Source organism: Poecilia latipinna, unplaced genomic scaffold (assembly GCF_001443285.1).
Source record: "Poecilia latipinna isolate Pla-1442-1.1 unplaced genomic scaffold, P_latipinna-1.0 Scaffold4547, whole genome shotgun sequence".
Taxonomy (NCBI): domain Eukaryota; kingdom Metazoa; phylum Chordata; class Actinopteri; order Cyprinodontiformes; family Poeciliidae; genus Poecilia; species Poecilia latipinna.
Window position 1 is genome coordinate 3,584 of NW_015117163.1, and position 16,742 is coordinate 20,325.

General features: G+C 36.7%; 1 protein-coding gene across 3 annotated transcripts; it reads right to left on the reverse strand.

The window, feature by feature from the left end:
• Positions 1 to 210: 210 nt before the first annotated feature.
• On the reverse strand, positions 211 to 16,541 carry LOC106942774 (ATPase family AAA domain-containing protein 2-like). 3 transcript variants are annotated; one of them, XM_015026109.1, is made up of 29 exons: positions 16,433 to 16,541; positions 16,119 to 16,330; positions 14,794 to 14,885; positions 14,236 to 14,264; positions 13,709 to 13,802; positions 13,263 to 13,332; positions 11,721 to 11,799; positions 11,517 to 11,636; positions 11,163 to 11,217; positions 9,935 to 9,997; positions 9,422 to 9,533; positions 9,138 to 9,253; positions 8,842 to 9,016; positions 8,580 to 8,668; positions 8,334 to 8,493; positions 8,000 to 8,090; positions 7,595 to 7,909; positions 7,388 to 7,505; positions 7,087 to 7,273; positions 6,478 to 6,663; positions 6,180 to 6,315; positions 5,861 to 6,057; positions 5,123 to 5,282; positions 4,659 to 4,781; positions 4,369 to 4,455; positions 2,373 to 2,780; positions 1,564 to 1,697; positions 659 to 787; positions 211 to 320 (listed from the first exon to the last, which is right to left on the reverse strand). In XM_015026109.1, the coding sequence occupies exons 2-29, from the start codon at positions 16,278 to 16,280 to the stop codon at positions 288 to 290; spliced, it is 3,720 nt and encodes a 1,239-aa protein (XP_014881595.1). In that variant the 5' UTR covers positions 16,281 to 16,330; positions 16,433 to 16,541; the 3' UTR covers positions 211 to 287. The 3 variants fall into 3 exon arrangements, with proteins under 3 accessions (XP_014881595.1, XP_014881596.1, XP_014881597.1); XM_015026110.1 differs by having other exon boundaries at positions 16,469 to 16,522; XM_015026111.1 differs by lacking the exon at positions 2,373 to 2,780 and having other exon boundaries at positions 16,119 to 16,539.
• Between the last annotated feature and the right edge of the window lie 201 nt (positions 16,542 to 16,742).

The following is a 16,742-nucleotide window of genomic DNA, read 5'->3' on the forward strand; positions in this document are numbered from 1 at the left end:
AATGCTCTGTGAGGCGGTAGCTCGGAAGTTTGGAAATTGCAGCTCCAAGGAGGAGCTACATCTTCAGCCCCCCAAGCGTTCTGCACTGCTGAATGGTTGCCAAGGGAAATTAAATGATTTCTCAAACATGCATGAAAAAATCAAAGCCACACTCCAAGAATGTTTTTGATTAGGGAATAACATTAGAAGATGACTTAAAGCTCAAACAACTCAAATTAATACTGTCACTTTAATATAAAAACAAAAGAAAACTACATTTAAATTTACTTGGGTTTTATTATTATAGCTCAGGAGAAGTTTTCAATTTCCTTCTTCATTTCCTAGAGAAAAAAGAGAGGAAAAATAAATTATTAAATAAACCAGTTGTAGTTTTTTTTTTTTTTTGCCAAATAAACTCCCCCACAAAGTATGAGTTTGCTTTTTCTTTTTCTTTACAGGCATCTAAAACCAAAACATGTCGTTCGGCAGTTATGTTTGTGGATCATAAAACTATGAATTTTAGCTGAGCAGCTTTTCCCTCAACTTGAGTGTAATAAAATCATGTAACAGCTAAAATAACACAATAGCATGTGATAGCCTTTAGCAACTTCTGAACTCTTTTAAGTAGCCTCCATCTAAAAGGTTCCTGAATAAACAAAGCTGAGTGGCATTGCTGTACCTTAATGAGCTCTGTCTTGTTGTAGTTGTTTCTGTGTCTGTAGATGGATTGAGCCAACAGAGCATAAAACTTCTCCAGAGTCTCCACCTCAGCGGCCTCTGTTTTAACTATTGCTCTGCTCAGCAGCTCCTGGAGAAAACAAAAATAATGACTGCAAACAATAGCTGCAAGCACATTACTTTAATTCATTTCAGTTTATCCCTATAGCTCCAATTTACAATTATTCCATTTTAACTAACCTCATAAAACAAAAAGGTAAAATCTATATCCAGTTACTTAGAAATTATATGATCAAATTGTATTTAATGTGTATTTAAAACTGATAATACATTTCAAATGTGAAATATTAGTTAAATGTTTAAAAAGATGTACAGATATTTTTAACCAATTGTTTCTCGTTAGAACCCTCACAGGATCAATCAGAGCAAAAAGGGGCGGGGCTAATGTTTGGGATGTCATTTTTGATTAGCACTTAGAAATAGACATTTCAACATGCATTGATATAAATATGATGCATTAAATTTTGAGTTCAAAAAGTACAAAAGAACTTCATTCTTTGGTTCCTGGAAAAGGGTGATAATCGCTAACCAGGTATTAGGCACTTTTAGGATATTTTACAGTTGCTAACTTATTCAGAGACTCTCCAAAAAAAGGAGCTTGAGCAAAGCAGAATGGTTAAAAATTCCACTCTCCAAATGAGCAAAGCTGGATTATTTTTGTTTCAATTCAAGATTATGCACTACTAAGACCTGGTCTGTTACAAATAAAATCCCAGTAGAAACATGCTTGATTTAAATCAAACTTTTAAGAACCCAGGCAAAAAATGGCCAGTATTTTATTGTTAGCAGTGCAAATCTTTAAAAATAAAGGCCCAACATCTTAAAACATAACCAGAGTTAACTTACTTTCAGCTTTTTGTGATCAACTACCAGGTCGGGTGTTTGCTCGTCAACACTCTCTTCAGATCTGTTCTTGTTGAACTGCTGCATTTGCTCAAAAACAGCCTTGTTTGTTCTCATCTCAGTCTTTCTCTGCCTCTCTGAGGAAGACAGAAAAGAAAGGTGCTCTCCTTTTAGCTGAAAAATTATGCTAAGGTTTACTGCAGTTTTTAAAAGGGTGCACACAGCAAACAACAAAGACAAGACACATAACCACAATTATATATTTTCGTATAATATTAAAGTTAAGAAGTAAACTTTAATTCTTATATCAAACCTATATTTTTTTAATTAAAGCTTCATTTTTGTTTGCATCTAAATATACTTATCCTGCACCAGTCACATTAAGGAAAACAAGAGGTAAAGCTTTTTTGTTTACGGGGTACAAGTACAAACACCAGCATTTCAAACTAAAATAATCCTGTGGAGTAAATCAAAAACTGGTTCTCTTTTGAGTTATTTGAAGTGAACATTTATTTCTGTGACAGAATATCAGAGAGCATCTGTTCTCGGCTCAGCTTTGTGCCAGTTTGGCTCTGCGCCCAGAGTTCTGCCTGACTGTGAAATGTTTGCTCTTTAGATCTTGCTCAGCAGCGTCAGGAGAAGCAAAGCAGGAGCAGAAGCAGCACTTTCACTACCTGTTTTGCACACTGCAGGGTTTTGAAGCTCAGTCAGAGTCCCATGAAGACCAGTTAGTAGAGCAAGAGCAGGGCGGTCACACAGCCTGAGTTAGAGGTCCAGCTTCCACTCCAAATCTCTGTTAGACAAACACACACCTAATTTCTTTAAATAAAACTCCGTCAACGACTTCCTTCGGATTGGGTCAGACTTTGAAGGCTGCCTGGACTTCAGTTTAATTTTGGGAGTGCAGCTGCTGCTGCTGCTGCTGCTGCTGCTGGACTCGTTGCAGTTTTGCTTTAGACGTTTTTGTAGAGCTTTAAAGTCACGATGGTTCCTGTTGAGCTTCAGGAAGATGTTCTCGTCATCATCGCTGCTGTCTGACAAACTGGACGAGCTTCGGCCAACAGAACTACTCTCCCCTCCCATTCCATCTGCACTTGAATCTGAACTGGTTATGCTGGACATTGAGGAGGTTGAAGCTGTCTTCTTTTGTTGCCGTTTCTTAATGACACCAGTGCTCCACTTGGATTTTCGGGATGATTTGAAAGACTTTTTCTTACGTGCTGCAAAAAGAAGTCAGAAGAGAGTTGGGATAGAGGGTAGAGAGAGGATAGGAAGAGTCATTACACAGAGAAGAAATGCGATGGAGTGGAGCTGAATCTCTGTTCACTAGATCTTCTTGTTCTCCTTTAGCCTTTTCTCCCTGAGCTGCAGACTCTCTCTCTCATTCGTAGTTCTCCCTTCTCTCAGCTCTGCAGATTCTACCTCTTCTTCTCATCGGTTCTGTGACTTTAATGCCTTTACATTTGAAAAAAGACCCTGCTGCTCTCTGTCATTGCACCTTTACTTCACCTCTTTCTTTCCCTCTGATTCATTAAACAAAGGTGTTTCTTTAACATGACGATGTATAATATTTCTTGAAAACATGAATTTAAAAATGGTAGTTGGTTTCTTTTTTTATCAGTTTGATCTAAACAGAAATTCATATTAAGTATTTTCCATAATATAATACTGTTTGATTTTTCTTAGACTTTTTTGTATTGTTCCTGCCAGAAAAATAAACCTGATATTCATTTTATAAATTTGTGTAAGTTAATTTAACCAAGTAAACAATTTTCTTTAACAGTATGTCATCATTTTTTTTAACTTTTCCTTTTTAGTTAGGAGCTTACAATATTAATATTAATTTCCATAAAAAATGAAGACTAACAAAAGGGAGGAAGGCAGACAAGTACTAGAAATTCATGCAGCGAATGAACCCAGAGCCCACCTGAGACAAAAGTAGTGATAGCAAAGGCTACATGTCAAGTCTGAAGCCAACATGATGATTATTTATCCAGTAAGAGAGAGAACAGTTTGCTAACAGAGGTACCTTGGAAAGCTGTTAAACCTGCAACCTACAGATGGATTTAAAAACCGTCTTCCTCAAGTCCAGCCATTTCACCACAGTAATGGCTATTTGTGACAAAAACTGCAACTACATAATTAGTCTGTGTTTTACTCATAAGGGCTTAACTGCACTACAGAAATGTTACTGTACAAATGCTATTCTGAGGATAGTTGTCTGTTTCACTACCACAGTTTTCTCGCAACATGTTGGTTAGCCCTGAAAAAGACACTACAGACACAGTGGTGGTGAAAGGAAAGTTAAAATTACTGTAATTTACAACGCCTGCAGTCTAATATTCTCTCGTGTTTTAGTTTCATTTAGCTCAGACACGCACACAAAAAAATACTATTACATCTTGTAATCAATTGAGGTTTTTAAGTCTTTATTTCTGTTAAAAGAAGTTTCGCTTACAGCTAATAAAAACACATTTAAAATTAGAATAATATGTCAGACAAAAACAGAAAAATAATTTTAATAGAGAACTGTGGTTTTAATGAACACTACATTTTATACCCATTTAAAGATTTTTTTTTTTTTTTTCAAAAGGCACTTTCTATTTGACAAATGAGTCTAATCGAAATGCTATTCTAATTTATTGAATATGACTGCATTTAAGTTAAGAGCAAAAATAATTACCCATTCAAGTATTTTATTTTTTTGTGGAAGAATACTAACCATTGATAGTTTAAACCTTTGAAAAAGTTACATTTTGGTGTTAAGTTACATTGTCTTTTCAAGACAGAATTTTTATCAAGGCTTACGTTGAGGTCCAGTGCTGTTTCTGGGGAACACAGAGTTGTAGAAGCCATTGGTCAACTCTAGAGTGGCTCTGCCCCTGTGGGATAATGCTGTCATAAAAATAAAAGTCTTAATTTATGGGTTGGAAGCTTTAAAAAAATAAGCACTGACTATGTAAATACATACCATAGGAGACATTTTTAATTCAAAGGGATGTTTTATTACTTCAGAACTAAATAGCCTTTGTAAGGATTAAATCAGGAGTCCATGCTGAACACCTGGTGTAGTTTGGCTGCAGTGAACAAAGTTTTACCTCTATCAAGCCGAGACTCTCGAATTTCCTCGCAGATCCTCTGGAAATCCTTGTCCAGTTCGTCTCTGATGATGACTCGCATTGTGTCTTTCAGGGCGCAGGCTCGGTGACGGATGTGACGATCTGACACAAGCAAACCATTTCACATGAATATTAAATTATATAAACTTTGAATTCACATTAGGTAAAACTCTAAGGGATACTCTAATATTTTTGGTAAAGCAAAATGGCAGACTCAATAAAGAAAGCACAAAAACCTTATAGTTTAGCTTTAATTTCCTTCAAAAGCTCTGCACTCGGTCATTTTAAAATGATAACACTTTATACAAAGGGCTTGTCACCTCTAGCCCACATCAAAAGCATCTGAAGCTTGAAAAGCATGCTAAGTATAAAACCTCAGATGGTTCTCAAATGTTCTTAAAACATTGAGTTCATTATATAAGGAGTTATGTATTTACTACCACCTGCTGGGTCTCTGTCTGGGTTGTACTCGAGAGCGTTCTGCCAGATGAGGTCTGCGTCTGACATGAACTCATCAACGGTGACATATTTATGCTCATCAATGTTGTACAGCAGGGTGGAGAGGTCCATGGGCTTCTGGATCACCATGAGGTAGTCTGGGACCTGGAAGATGGAGAGTTCATGGTTTTACACTCTTTCTAAAACATCCAGCAAGGAGCAGGAGCACAATTACCTAATATTAACTTTGCTTTAGTTTTAAACTGTATCCCTAGAGGGTTTCCAGAAAAGCCATTTTATACAATAATGGAAACAGTTAAATATGAAAAGGAAATAATAAAATCCCTTTTAAATAAGAAAATAAACACTTTATTGTCTAAAATGCAATAGCAGCATTCCTTTAGTGAATTTGAAGGAGGTGAAGCTAAAACTATGCCACTTGAGAAATTTTGGGTAAAACATACTTGCAGACAAAAATGTTTTCATCTTAAATGCAAAATGTATATAAATGTTATACAGCTTTGGCTTAATTATTGCTCTTTTTTCAGTTTTTTCAAGAGTCTCTATACTTTAGGTGACAACTAATAGATTACTAAATGAGTTGAAGATTATTTCAATAAATGATCAATGCCACATGATTAATCCAATGAAGTGTTTCGCTATCCTACTATGATGTAAACAGTCTTCCAGTTAGAGCTTGATAAAAAAATAAAAATAAAAATAAAAAAAAAGAATGGGATTACCTCCTCTATGTCGACAGGTTTGGTGAAGGCCTTGAAGCGGCGGTCCACCATCAGTCGCTCTGTGAGGTTACGGAGGAAGAGGCGGAGTTCCCGCAGCACGTCCTCTTCCTGCTCCTCCACACGGAGGCGCTCCTGCTCGGTCATCTGTCTCAGGGGAGGAAGTGGAGCCACAGGAAGGATCTCCATGTTCTGGGTCACTGATGGCAGATAAGCAGGTGAATTAGGCTAACTTTTTAAACTGTTACTGAATATTTGGTATATAACAGTCAGCATATGAGTGGAACAGAGCACCATGGACACCATGCTCTGTGTCACATACTTCCTTTATTCTTAGATGGTGGAGGTTCAGCCGCCTGGTTCAAAATAAGATCCTCAAAAAACTCTGTTCTCTCCTGCCGGGAGGGAACAGCCATTGTATATATCTCCCCATACTCCTCCCGAAACAGAGTTTGTATCTGATGATAAAACAAGATATGTTTAGGTATAATATGTTAATTTTTCTTCCCTGGAATGAGTGTTTCTGGCTTTGTTTTCCTGCTTTCAATAATAACTCAAAGAAGCAGCATAAAATAAGTGAGTTCATAGAAGAGGTAAAGGAAACTTTAAGGCTTCTTCACCTCTGTGTCGAGCTGCTGGTGAGGAACGCTGCAGGTGGCGAGAAGGAGGATGGGAGAAAAAGAGGGGATGCTGCCCAGCAAGCTGAGAAACGAGGCTCTAAGTGCTGTTCCTGCTGTGTCCCACCACTGCTGGATGTGGGGGATGTAGAGGATGCTGGGAGATGTCCGTTTGGCCTCGCAGAACACCTGATAAGGGGAGACATTTACTTTAAAGCTTTAATTTAGTTTTTTTTTCTAAATTGTCCTGTTATTTCTTTTGATTCTTTCTGCAGTTTCTTTTTAACACCACCAAATGTTGCTGAAGAACAATAGTTCACTTTGTGGTGTGCAGGTTGGTAAATATAATAGCAAAGTTTCAGCCTCTTTGTGTAAATTACAATTATAAAATAGCTTAAACATTGCTGTAAAAGCCTTGCAGTTGAGTCTAATTAGAAAAATAAGACCTGATTTAGACATTCCATATCCAAATTTGAAATAAATTGGCAGGAAATCAAATCCTTCAGAAAGATAGACACATCTTGAGCTATGAGTATAGGTGCTCAATAATTTGCACTACAATAAAGTCTATGAATTCGTGATAGCATCTGTGTGGTCTTATCTAACAATTACCTGCGCACAGGCTTCCTCGGGAGAAGTCCAGCTGAAACCAAACAACACCGCAGAATCCAGGCTGTGGACAGTGAAACGCTCCAGGGCATGCAGAATTGCAGGGGCCAGGTGGGACGTCTGACCAGAGTCCGGGCGACCAGCCAGGAGCATTCGGGGGCGGTGGGACGTTGGGTGTTTGACAGCACTCCTGCAGGAGCCAACAGAACAGAGTACGAAGGCATTTATAGTTTAAGTTAACATACATATTACATATTGTTTTATGTTGGATAGAGTTCTGTGCCAGCCCAGCACGATGTTTCACCTCGCAAAATGCAGAAAGTTTTTGCTCTGGGAGGTGGAAGGAGCAGAAATGCTGCAGGTTGAGGTCCCTTCATCTCCACTACTCATCAGACCATCATCGAAGATACCAGAAGTCAGATCTTGCACAAAGACACAGATGTAAAAATTCAGAATTTGATTCCATATAATAACCCAACAGAAATGCTTCCAGCGTTCAGCACTCACTCACCCGGCTCCCTCTTCCTCTTCATCCCCTGCTCAGCGTGTGGAAATAGCTTCTGCAGAACCTCCAGGATGTGGCTGAGGGCCGAGCGCAGCAGGGGCTGGACCACAGCTGACAGCGGTTTTGTAGGGCAGGCGTTGGAGCGTTGCGACGCCGGCTTCATCTTCCTCATAGCCGCCACGAAGTCGCAGCTGCTAACAGAGATGGAGGAGACGTCCAGCAAGAGCTTCTGCGAGGTGCCGTAGATCTGTGGGTAGCGGCGCCGCAGGGCACACAGCGCCGCCTCGGTGCACACCGCCCTGATGTCGGCACCGCAGTAACCTGCAGCAATTAAGGATTGGGTGAGGTCACTTCATTTAAAAAAAAGTGAATGTGGCAAATTACAAAGCATGTGATTTTCATCCCACCTACCCACACATTTTTCTGCAAGCTCATCCAGAAAGTCTTCTGAAGGAGGAGGTTTCCACAGCCGTGTGTGGATCTTCAAAATCTCTTTACGAGACTGAAACACAAGGACCAAAATATTATAAATTTTAGAATTCCAGTTGAATTGTACAAGTATTGAAAAAACACTTCCAATATTCAACACTTCCAAAAATTGTAATTAACTGATAGTAATACAAGCTTCTTATAAAATATACACTTGCAAACTATTTCAAAGAGTCAAACTACTGTATAAAATATTAGAAACTAAGTTAGAAATTTCAGGCAGATGATGAAATGTAAGAAAAGAATAAAGTTTTACCTCTTTGTCAGGTAGGCCAAACAGAAACTCCCTATCAAAACGTCCCGGACGCCGCAGAGCTGGGTCGATGGAGTCCAGCCTGTTTGTCGCTCCGATCACCACAATCTCTCCTCGACCGTCCAACCCGTCCATCAGAGCCAGCAGAGTTGACACAATAGAGCTGCAGAAGTTTAAAAATAAATTTATTATTTACAGCCACAGAAAGAGCGTCAAGGTAAAATATGTACATTTAAGGACTATAAAGACCTGTGAATCTGATCTTGTTTGCTGGATCGAACAGGAGCCAAGCCATCAATCTCATCAAAGAAGATGATGGAGGGACGTTTCTGATACGCCTGAAGAATGAACAAAAGCGTAGCATTTTTTTGATGTAATGTTTGTTTTTATTCCAAAAACTGATGACATTGTTGAATCTTTGTAAGTCTTGAACCTATTTTTTCAGCCCTCTTTGCAACCAGCCACAAGGGGGCAGTGCAGTAACATCAGATAACTTTAAAGTTACCTTTACCTGCTCAAACAGCAGCCTCAGCTGTCGCTCTGACTCGCCCACCCACTTGCTGAGGCAGTCAGCTCCTTTCCTCATGAAGAAGGACACCTTCTCGTTGCCATGGCTGCATTCATTGGCCAACGCCCGGGCAACCAGTGTTTTCCCAGTCCCTGGCGGGCCATAGAACAGACAGCCCCTGAAAAAAGGGACAAAACTATGTTTTTTATTTAGGTTTAAATAAATTAAAGCTGAACATAATTTAGTGTTAGAGAATGAACATAAATCCTGTAAAGTTCTTCATGGTCTGTGTGAGTCACCTGGGAGGCTGAATCTTGAAATTATCAAAGACTTCTGGGTAGAGAAGAGGGAAGACAACCATCTCCTTCAGAGCTGAGATGTGACCCGACAGCCCACCGATGCTGTCAAAGCCCACCTGAGGAGAAAATAAAATTAACAAGGAAGGAAAAGGAGAATCAAGTACATATATATTTGCAAGAGAATCACATATTGTAAACAATAAAAATGTAGAAGTGCAGAATAGAGGATCCATGAGGATCACACACCGGTGAGTGACAGATATGATAGTTGTGTCGTAACTTACCATCCGATCAATAGCCATGGGATCAATGTCTGCCAGACCTGCTCCCATGGCCAGCTTGTCTCTGCGAGGACTATAAAGCTCCTCCGTACGCAGACCGAGTGCACGGCAGTTGCTGAGGCGGAGTTAAAAAAAAACATGATAATTGGTAAAATATGGGGAAAAACACCAATCAAGGAAAACTGCACTTAGATTTCTTGTAAACAAATAGATTTAAAAAGTCAGACCTGGACAAGTTCAACATTATAAAAGATAAACTTAACCAACTTTCAGAAAGTTGCAAGTGAGTTGATGTTTCTGTCCAATCTGTATAATAACTGATTTACTTTTTTTATTTGTGAAAAAAAAAAATAAATAAATTGAAAAGGATTTACACGGTAAACTAATTCCGTGTAAATTCCGTGGTTATTCTGAACCAGTGGTTTTTTTTCATAAAGGTCTTAACACTGGACACTAAAAACCAAGAGAGAACTTATGTTACAGTTCTCAGTGAAGATATTCATTGTCTCTGCCGACCTGCTGGAGGCCTTTTCATCGTCTGAATCAGCGTCATCAGTCGACCATGCATTCTGAGCGGCCCTGATGGAAAGAGAAGAAGTAAACAAATATGTGTCTCAGATTGAGCAGAAAAGAAGCAGTTCCTGTCAGAAGGTAAAATAAACACACATTCCTGGCATCAACAGGCCGTGAATGATGGATTTGAACTGTAATTTTTCCACGAGGGAACAAATATAGTTGCAATGACTTTTAAAAAAATAATTTTTCTCACATTGTCATATGTATGGTCATGTTTTTTTCTAACCTACAGAGAAACATATTTTTCATACAGACTAAAATACCTATGTTCACTAGACTTAAACATTTTTTGGTAAGTGGTTTCAGGGATCAATAGAACAGTTCAAATAGTTTTCCATAAGTTATAATTATTAATCATTCAACAGTGATCACTGTATTTAGCAATTTTACAATAAGAACCAGTTATTCCAATGTGAAACCACTTTGCCCAAGCCCACAAGAGCCAGAGTTAAATTGTCAGCCAAATTATGTCATGTGGTTGTTGCTGTGATCATCTTGTTTCTAAAAATCATTACAGTTGCATCATATTTTTGCGAAGAAAAAATAATTTTAAATAGCAAAAAAGTATAGAAAGCACACGATCATTCATAATGATTTTATTAAAACTTATAACTGTAAATAAATCTGTTTTAAATTATTCAGTAAATGATCAGTTAGTAGTGATGAGTAGGTTTTACAAAAACATACACGTCTTAACAACCAAAGAGAAACAAGATCAGTTTGTAAAATATTTCACTGAATCATAATCTAACGTGAATAACTGAGAAATATTTTCAGTAAATTAAAGCAGAATTACACTCCAAAAACATGATTTGCAATAACCTGACCTAGAACAGGTTCATTACAACAGTATATTCCTGTAATACGAGCCAAGTCACTTACATATCTAGGAAATACAATAAAAAAACTATAGTTTTTTTGTTTGTTTGCTTCTTTTTTTTAAACCAGTCAGCAAAGAGTTGAAGTGTTTTTGAAAGTTGTCTATAATAAACTAAAGTACAATTAGATTTCTTATTTTTAATATTTGCAGTCACTCTCTTCCAAGTGCATTTCCATCTAATTTGAGCTTATTTAGATGGGTTTAATGGTGTATTAAAAAATAATGCTGCTTCTTCTATTAATTTTCAAACTGCTTAAAGAAGAGAGAGTGTTGAATCCATGGTCTCACCTGAAGTTTCGCCTGCGTGTTACACTTTTTCCTGATGGACTGACCTGGAAATGTCCTTTTAGGAACAGAACAGAACAGAAATCCAGAACTGGGTTGATTTATTACTATTTTAATAAATCTTATTAGACTAATGATTGTATTCCTTGTTATCTGGTTCATTTTTCCTTCCTAAAGTAAAAATGGAAGTGATACAGTTGTGTTGTTACATTTTAAAAGTGTTTTGACATATGCTCTCCTAAACTAGATTTAACAAGATAATATTTCATGTCTTGCTCTGTGTTTAACTATTTTAGAGAAAATGCAGTTCATTTTTCATATTTTTTGTGCTGAGAGTACAGACACAGCAGAACTGACCTCTTTTGGGTCCCTGGTAAGGAGACGAGGCCTTGCCATGTGTGGCATCAAAATTCTCAGTCACACTGCAGTTACTGTCCTCATCTGCAGTTGTTCCAATCCCACTATCTACATCATCAACTGGAAATACCACAGAAGAAGAAAGCATGATGAAACACCCATCTTGTTTCTTCCTCTCCTTCACTGCTTCATGCTTGTACAAACCGGTATCATCTGTAGTGTCAATGAGGTCTGTTTGCGGCGGTTCTGGTGTTATCGACTTCTGTTCTTCAGAGGCAATCTTCTATAAATACATAAATACAGCTTAAATGTCATTAATAAAACTAAGAGAGATACTGTATTTTAAAAAAGGAGCAAAATTACATCAGGGTTTTGAAGTTTTGATTTCAAAGTAACATTTTACAGCAGTTTAATCACTAAACTTTGTTTTTCTGTTTTTGTAATTGTGAAGCTACACTTCTATTATTTTTGGGAAACTATGAAAATAATTAGAAAAAAACTACTCAGTGAAATCAAATATAGTAATAATTTACAGAAACTGCGAGAGACAAGGGAGTCTATTGACATGTTGTTGTCAGAAACAGTGTTTTTTAAATGGGTTTACACAGTTTGCCTCAGTTCCAACATCTAGAGAGACTAGAGAGATAAACAGCTGTATCCTCGATTAAGCATTTTCATCCATCATGGCACTCCTCCCGTGTCCTGATTTCCACATGGGACCTTTGATTACAACTACATCTCAGTGAAATCTGCTCTCTGTTGCTGTTTCAGTTGGATAAAACAGAGGGATTGACAGAAATGAGTTCACACCAGTTGAGAGCGATGCCTCACAACCAAGAAGATCTAAGCTTTGTCACCCTCATGTGACATAACCACACTCTGATGCTCCTCACACTCTCAGCTGCTCCCCCTTTCCCTCCCCCAATATGTTGGCAGCTGATAGAGTTGTCATCCCCGCCCCAGGAGTTGTGAGCAGAGAGGAAAGTCAGCGTGCGGCTGGGTGCACCTCCCTCACAGAGAGCTGATAAGACAGGGTGCCCACCCATACAGACTGAGTACAGCATGAACCGGGGCTTTAAGCTGCTGCGGAATGTAAACACAGCATGAGAGCATGCCGTCAAAACAAACCCATGCTGCTGGGAGCCGCTGAGAGCTGCGATCAGATGCAGCTTATTCAAAAACATACAGAAAAGGTTGCTGTATTTATGAAATTCACCCAATTCAAACATTGCAATTGTTTCATGATTTTTGATGACTTTGGTTCCATTTTTAACATCTTAGAACAAATTAATTAAAAGTATGCAAGTGATATTACCACTATGATGCATCATATTTTCATTAAAAAGAACCCAAACTGAGAGTTCTAGTTCTACTACAAGTGCTACTACTAATAATGATGATAATAATAATAACAATGACGACAACAACAACAAAAATAATAATAATAGTAATAATAATAATAATAGTAATAATAATAATAATAATAATAATAATAATAATAATGATAATAATAATAATAATAATAATAATAATAATAATAATAATGTTTGCAAATAAAAACAGAAGATAAAGTTGATCATTTTTTCTGAAATAATAGAGTCCAACATTTGGTTCCATTCTATCATAAGACTTTTTTGTATCCATTTACTACAAAAAGACTAGAAATAACTGAAGGTTAAAGCTTCTACTGTGGCTGCAAATGAAGTAAATAACTAATTATGTTGATGGTTTTTAGTCCAGACTTACTCCATCTTTCTTGTTCCTAATCAGTCGTTTTTTCTTCTTCTGATTGGTGATATCCTTCTGGTCTCCGTGGCTGCAGAGAAATGATAATCAAGATGTACGAATATTAAAGATCAAATCTGTTTTCGTCACAGTCTTATTTTCCTCCCCGACATAAGATGCTGTCGCTAATAACCAGGATAAGAGCAACAATTAAACATAAATGTGACTGTTCACATGTGTATCATTAAACAAAATTTTCTTAAAGAAGACTTGTTGCCTGGCAAGTCCACAAGTAAAGACTGAATATTACATCTGCACACATTTCACTGCTATAAAACAAATGAATAAACCAAAATTATCTATTCATTTTTATTTAAGGTCATTTTAAAAACTGCATCAAGATAAAACTGATGCAGTTGTTTGGACAGTGTGTTATACTTCCTGTTTATGTTACTGAGTCGTCTTACTTGCTGTTGATGGCGTCAAACTTTTTGGAGGCGTCGTATGTAGTCGTCGGTGTGGTTCTCCTGGGACTCTTCCTGATCCCATTCTTCTTACCTCCTTACACAATGACATGTATATGTTTAGATTCTATATTCTATATAAAACTTATCCATGCATGTGTCTTTTTTTGTTTTTTCCATTTCAACATATAAAGAATGTCTAAAACTGTCTAACCTTCTGGGCCTGATAATACCTGAGACTGATAGAGGCCAAGAGGAAAACCTCTGGATTTATTTGGATAAATCAAAATGTGGACTTATATAAAATAAAAAGAAATAAGCTTTGTATAAACTAATGAGGACAGATTGTCATCCAAATATCCATTTGAATTAGAACTTTAACATATGTTACAACTTTTTCTCCAAAGGTTATAACTTTTATTTAATTTCCCTCTGGGATTAATAGGGTATATTTGAATATGAATTAAACTGAATTCAAAGTTTAGTAGTGCTTATATTTAATATGTAAGAAAAAAAAAAACATGTCTTACCTGTAAGGTTCTTAAGTCTTGAAGATCTCCTGTCAACACAAGACAAACATCTGCATAAGGAAACTGAAAAGAAAAGCTGAAGAATGATAAATTAAACAATAAACACTAGGTCTAGCATCATAGTTTAGATCATTTGTGATTCATGCCATTGTTTGTTCTTTGTTTCAACAAAGAACAAACAATGTTTGATGATTAGAATTGGTGCTAAAAATTTTAATATTTGGAGTCTGAGGTTTGAGGTTTAAAAAACTCAACCAAATCAGAAATATTGGTATAAGCATCAATGAATATTTCACCAACTTCATCAAACTTATAAACTACATCAAGCAAACCTTTTATAAGCAACCTTATGAACACTGGGGTTCCAACATAGAAAACTGATTAACTTTTTTTATAACAAAGTCCTGTATGTAGTCTGAATATAAACTGGAAACTTGAAGTTAAGAAGAAAAATTGTATGAAAATGCATCTATATATTTACAGATCTCACTTAGAAAATGTATCCTCAGTTATTTCAGATCTTTACTGGTTTTTGAAATTTCGGTTCTAATGTCTGACCTGATGACTTTTCTTGCAGCTTTTTTTGCAACTTCTTCATCACGTGTGTGTGAATTAGTGTGATTCTCTTCTTCTTTCTTGGCAGGAACTCTCTAAAGAATATTTCATAGGTTAGTATATGTTACTGTTAATCATGTAGATATATGTATTACAGAATAGCAGAATGCCGGTTGTTAAGGGCTACAGTAACTGTATCAGTAAGTCATGTGAAGAATATTGATAAATATTGCTACGACTATTTTACTTGCAATAAATACACATTTTGCTCCCTCCCCTGTTTCTCATCCGACACTGTCAGTAATCTTTGGCACTGAGATCTGTCTAAAGTCTTGACACTTTAAGTATATTGTCCATTAATTACTAGAAGTAATATATTATACAACCCCTTTAGAAATTGGGAATGCGTTTTTTACTGGTTTGTTTAAGTCAGTCAGATCATCACAATGAAAACAAAAGAGTGATACTGACCTGAAACATGCACATTTGTCATGTATTCATTGAGATTAAGATATAAAAGGTAAATCATTTTTTGTTGTAATTATACAAAACAGCAAAGAAGAAAGCTGAATGATATTTTACAGATTTATATTTTGTATTTTGAGGAATCTTTTATATATAATTATTTGCTTTTCAGTTTCAGTTTGTATTTTTCATTAATATGATTTCAGTTTCAGATTGTATTTTTCATTAATTTGATTAGCACACCCAGCAAAATTAATTTGAATGATGTTGAACACTATTTATTAAAATCAATTAGAGATTCTGCTATTAAGTTTTCAAAACATCAAAATTCACGTAGTTTTTAAAGCAGTAGTTATTAATTCCTTTAAAATAAATCTAAATACCGGAAAATGTTTGAAGAAATCTTGCAATTATATTAAAAACAAACGTGATAGCTACATAGTTATGCTCTTAAAGAAATTAAAACATTGCAAGCTAAAAAGACAATGCTATCAATTACTGTTGTGCTTATTAATGTTTCATGTTAATATAAACTATACATTCAATACTCATAGAAGCGGAAAACGCTTTCGCAAGCAGACAAGAGTGAAAACAAGTAAGGGAAAAAGTTATGTAAACATAGGTGTATCATAACAGAGCTAAGGCAATTTACTGACAACTAATAAAAATTAAGACAAAAAAAACACCATCTACATGTGGAGAAAATATTTTGTACCCCACTATATATATTTTTTTTATATATAAATATATTTTGCTATGTTTTTATAAGATTTATATTTCCTGTTTTGCTTTCGTTGGTTGGTTCGTTCTGACCAACAGCTAACATTAAAACTTAAAAAATGCAGCAGTATTAACACACTGACTTTGGGAAGCTTTTTCGTCTTTGAACGAGTCACCGCTGTCCTTATGCTGGTCTCTTTCCGGCCTCGCTGGGGTGTCTTCGAGACCTTGGCTGCCTTCTTTTTCAGCTTACGGTTCCGAACTACATCCCTTCTGCTTTTGGCTCGACCACGGTTCGTCACCATGGTGACGCTCAAACGCTAACCCGGAGACGGTTAATGTGTTAGCTTACCAGCTAAAGTATTAAAAGTAGAAAGAAAACGAGCAAACACCGACATTGTCACCTCGACCTGTTGAGAGATGTTTTGCAGAGATGATGTAAGAGTCACCGTCTTACTGAGACTGAAGAGAGGGAGCTGAAAGTCAAACACACCCAGACAGCTTGATAAGCTCTCGGAGCCCAGCAACCCGAGTCCATTCAAACGGCTGAGTTTTGCCGCCGCCTAGTGGTCGTCACGACGTAATGTACGTGTGTTTAAGGAAATGAGGTTTTAAATGGGTTTGAAATATAGAAAAACAGATATTGCTATCCTATGAGTGGTACATTTTCTGTGTGTTACGTATAGTTTTACGACTTTTTAAAAACCCAGATTTATTAATGCACTAATGCTGATAAACTCATTATGTTATAACTAAGTTGCCATCAA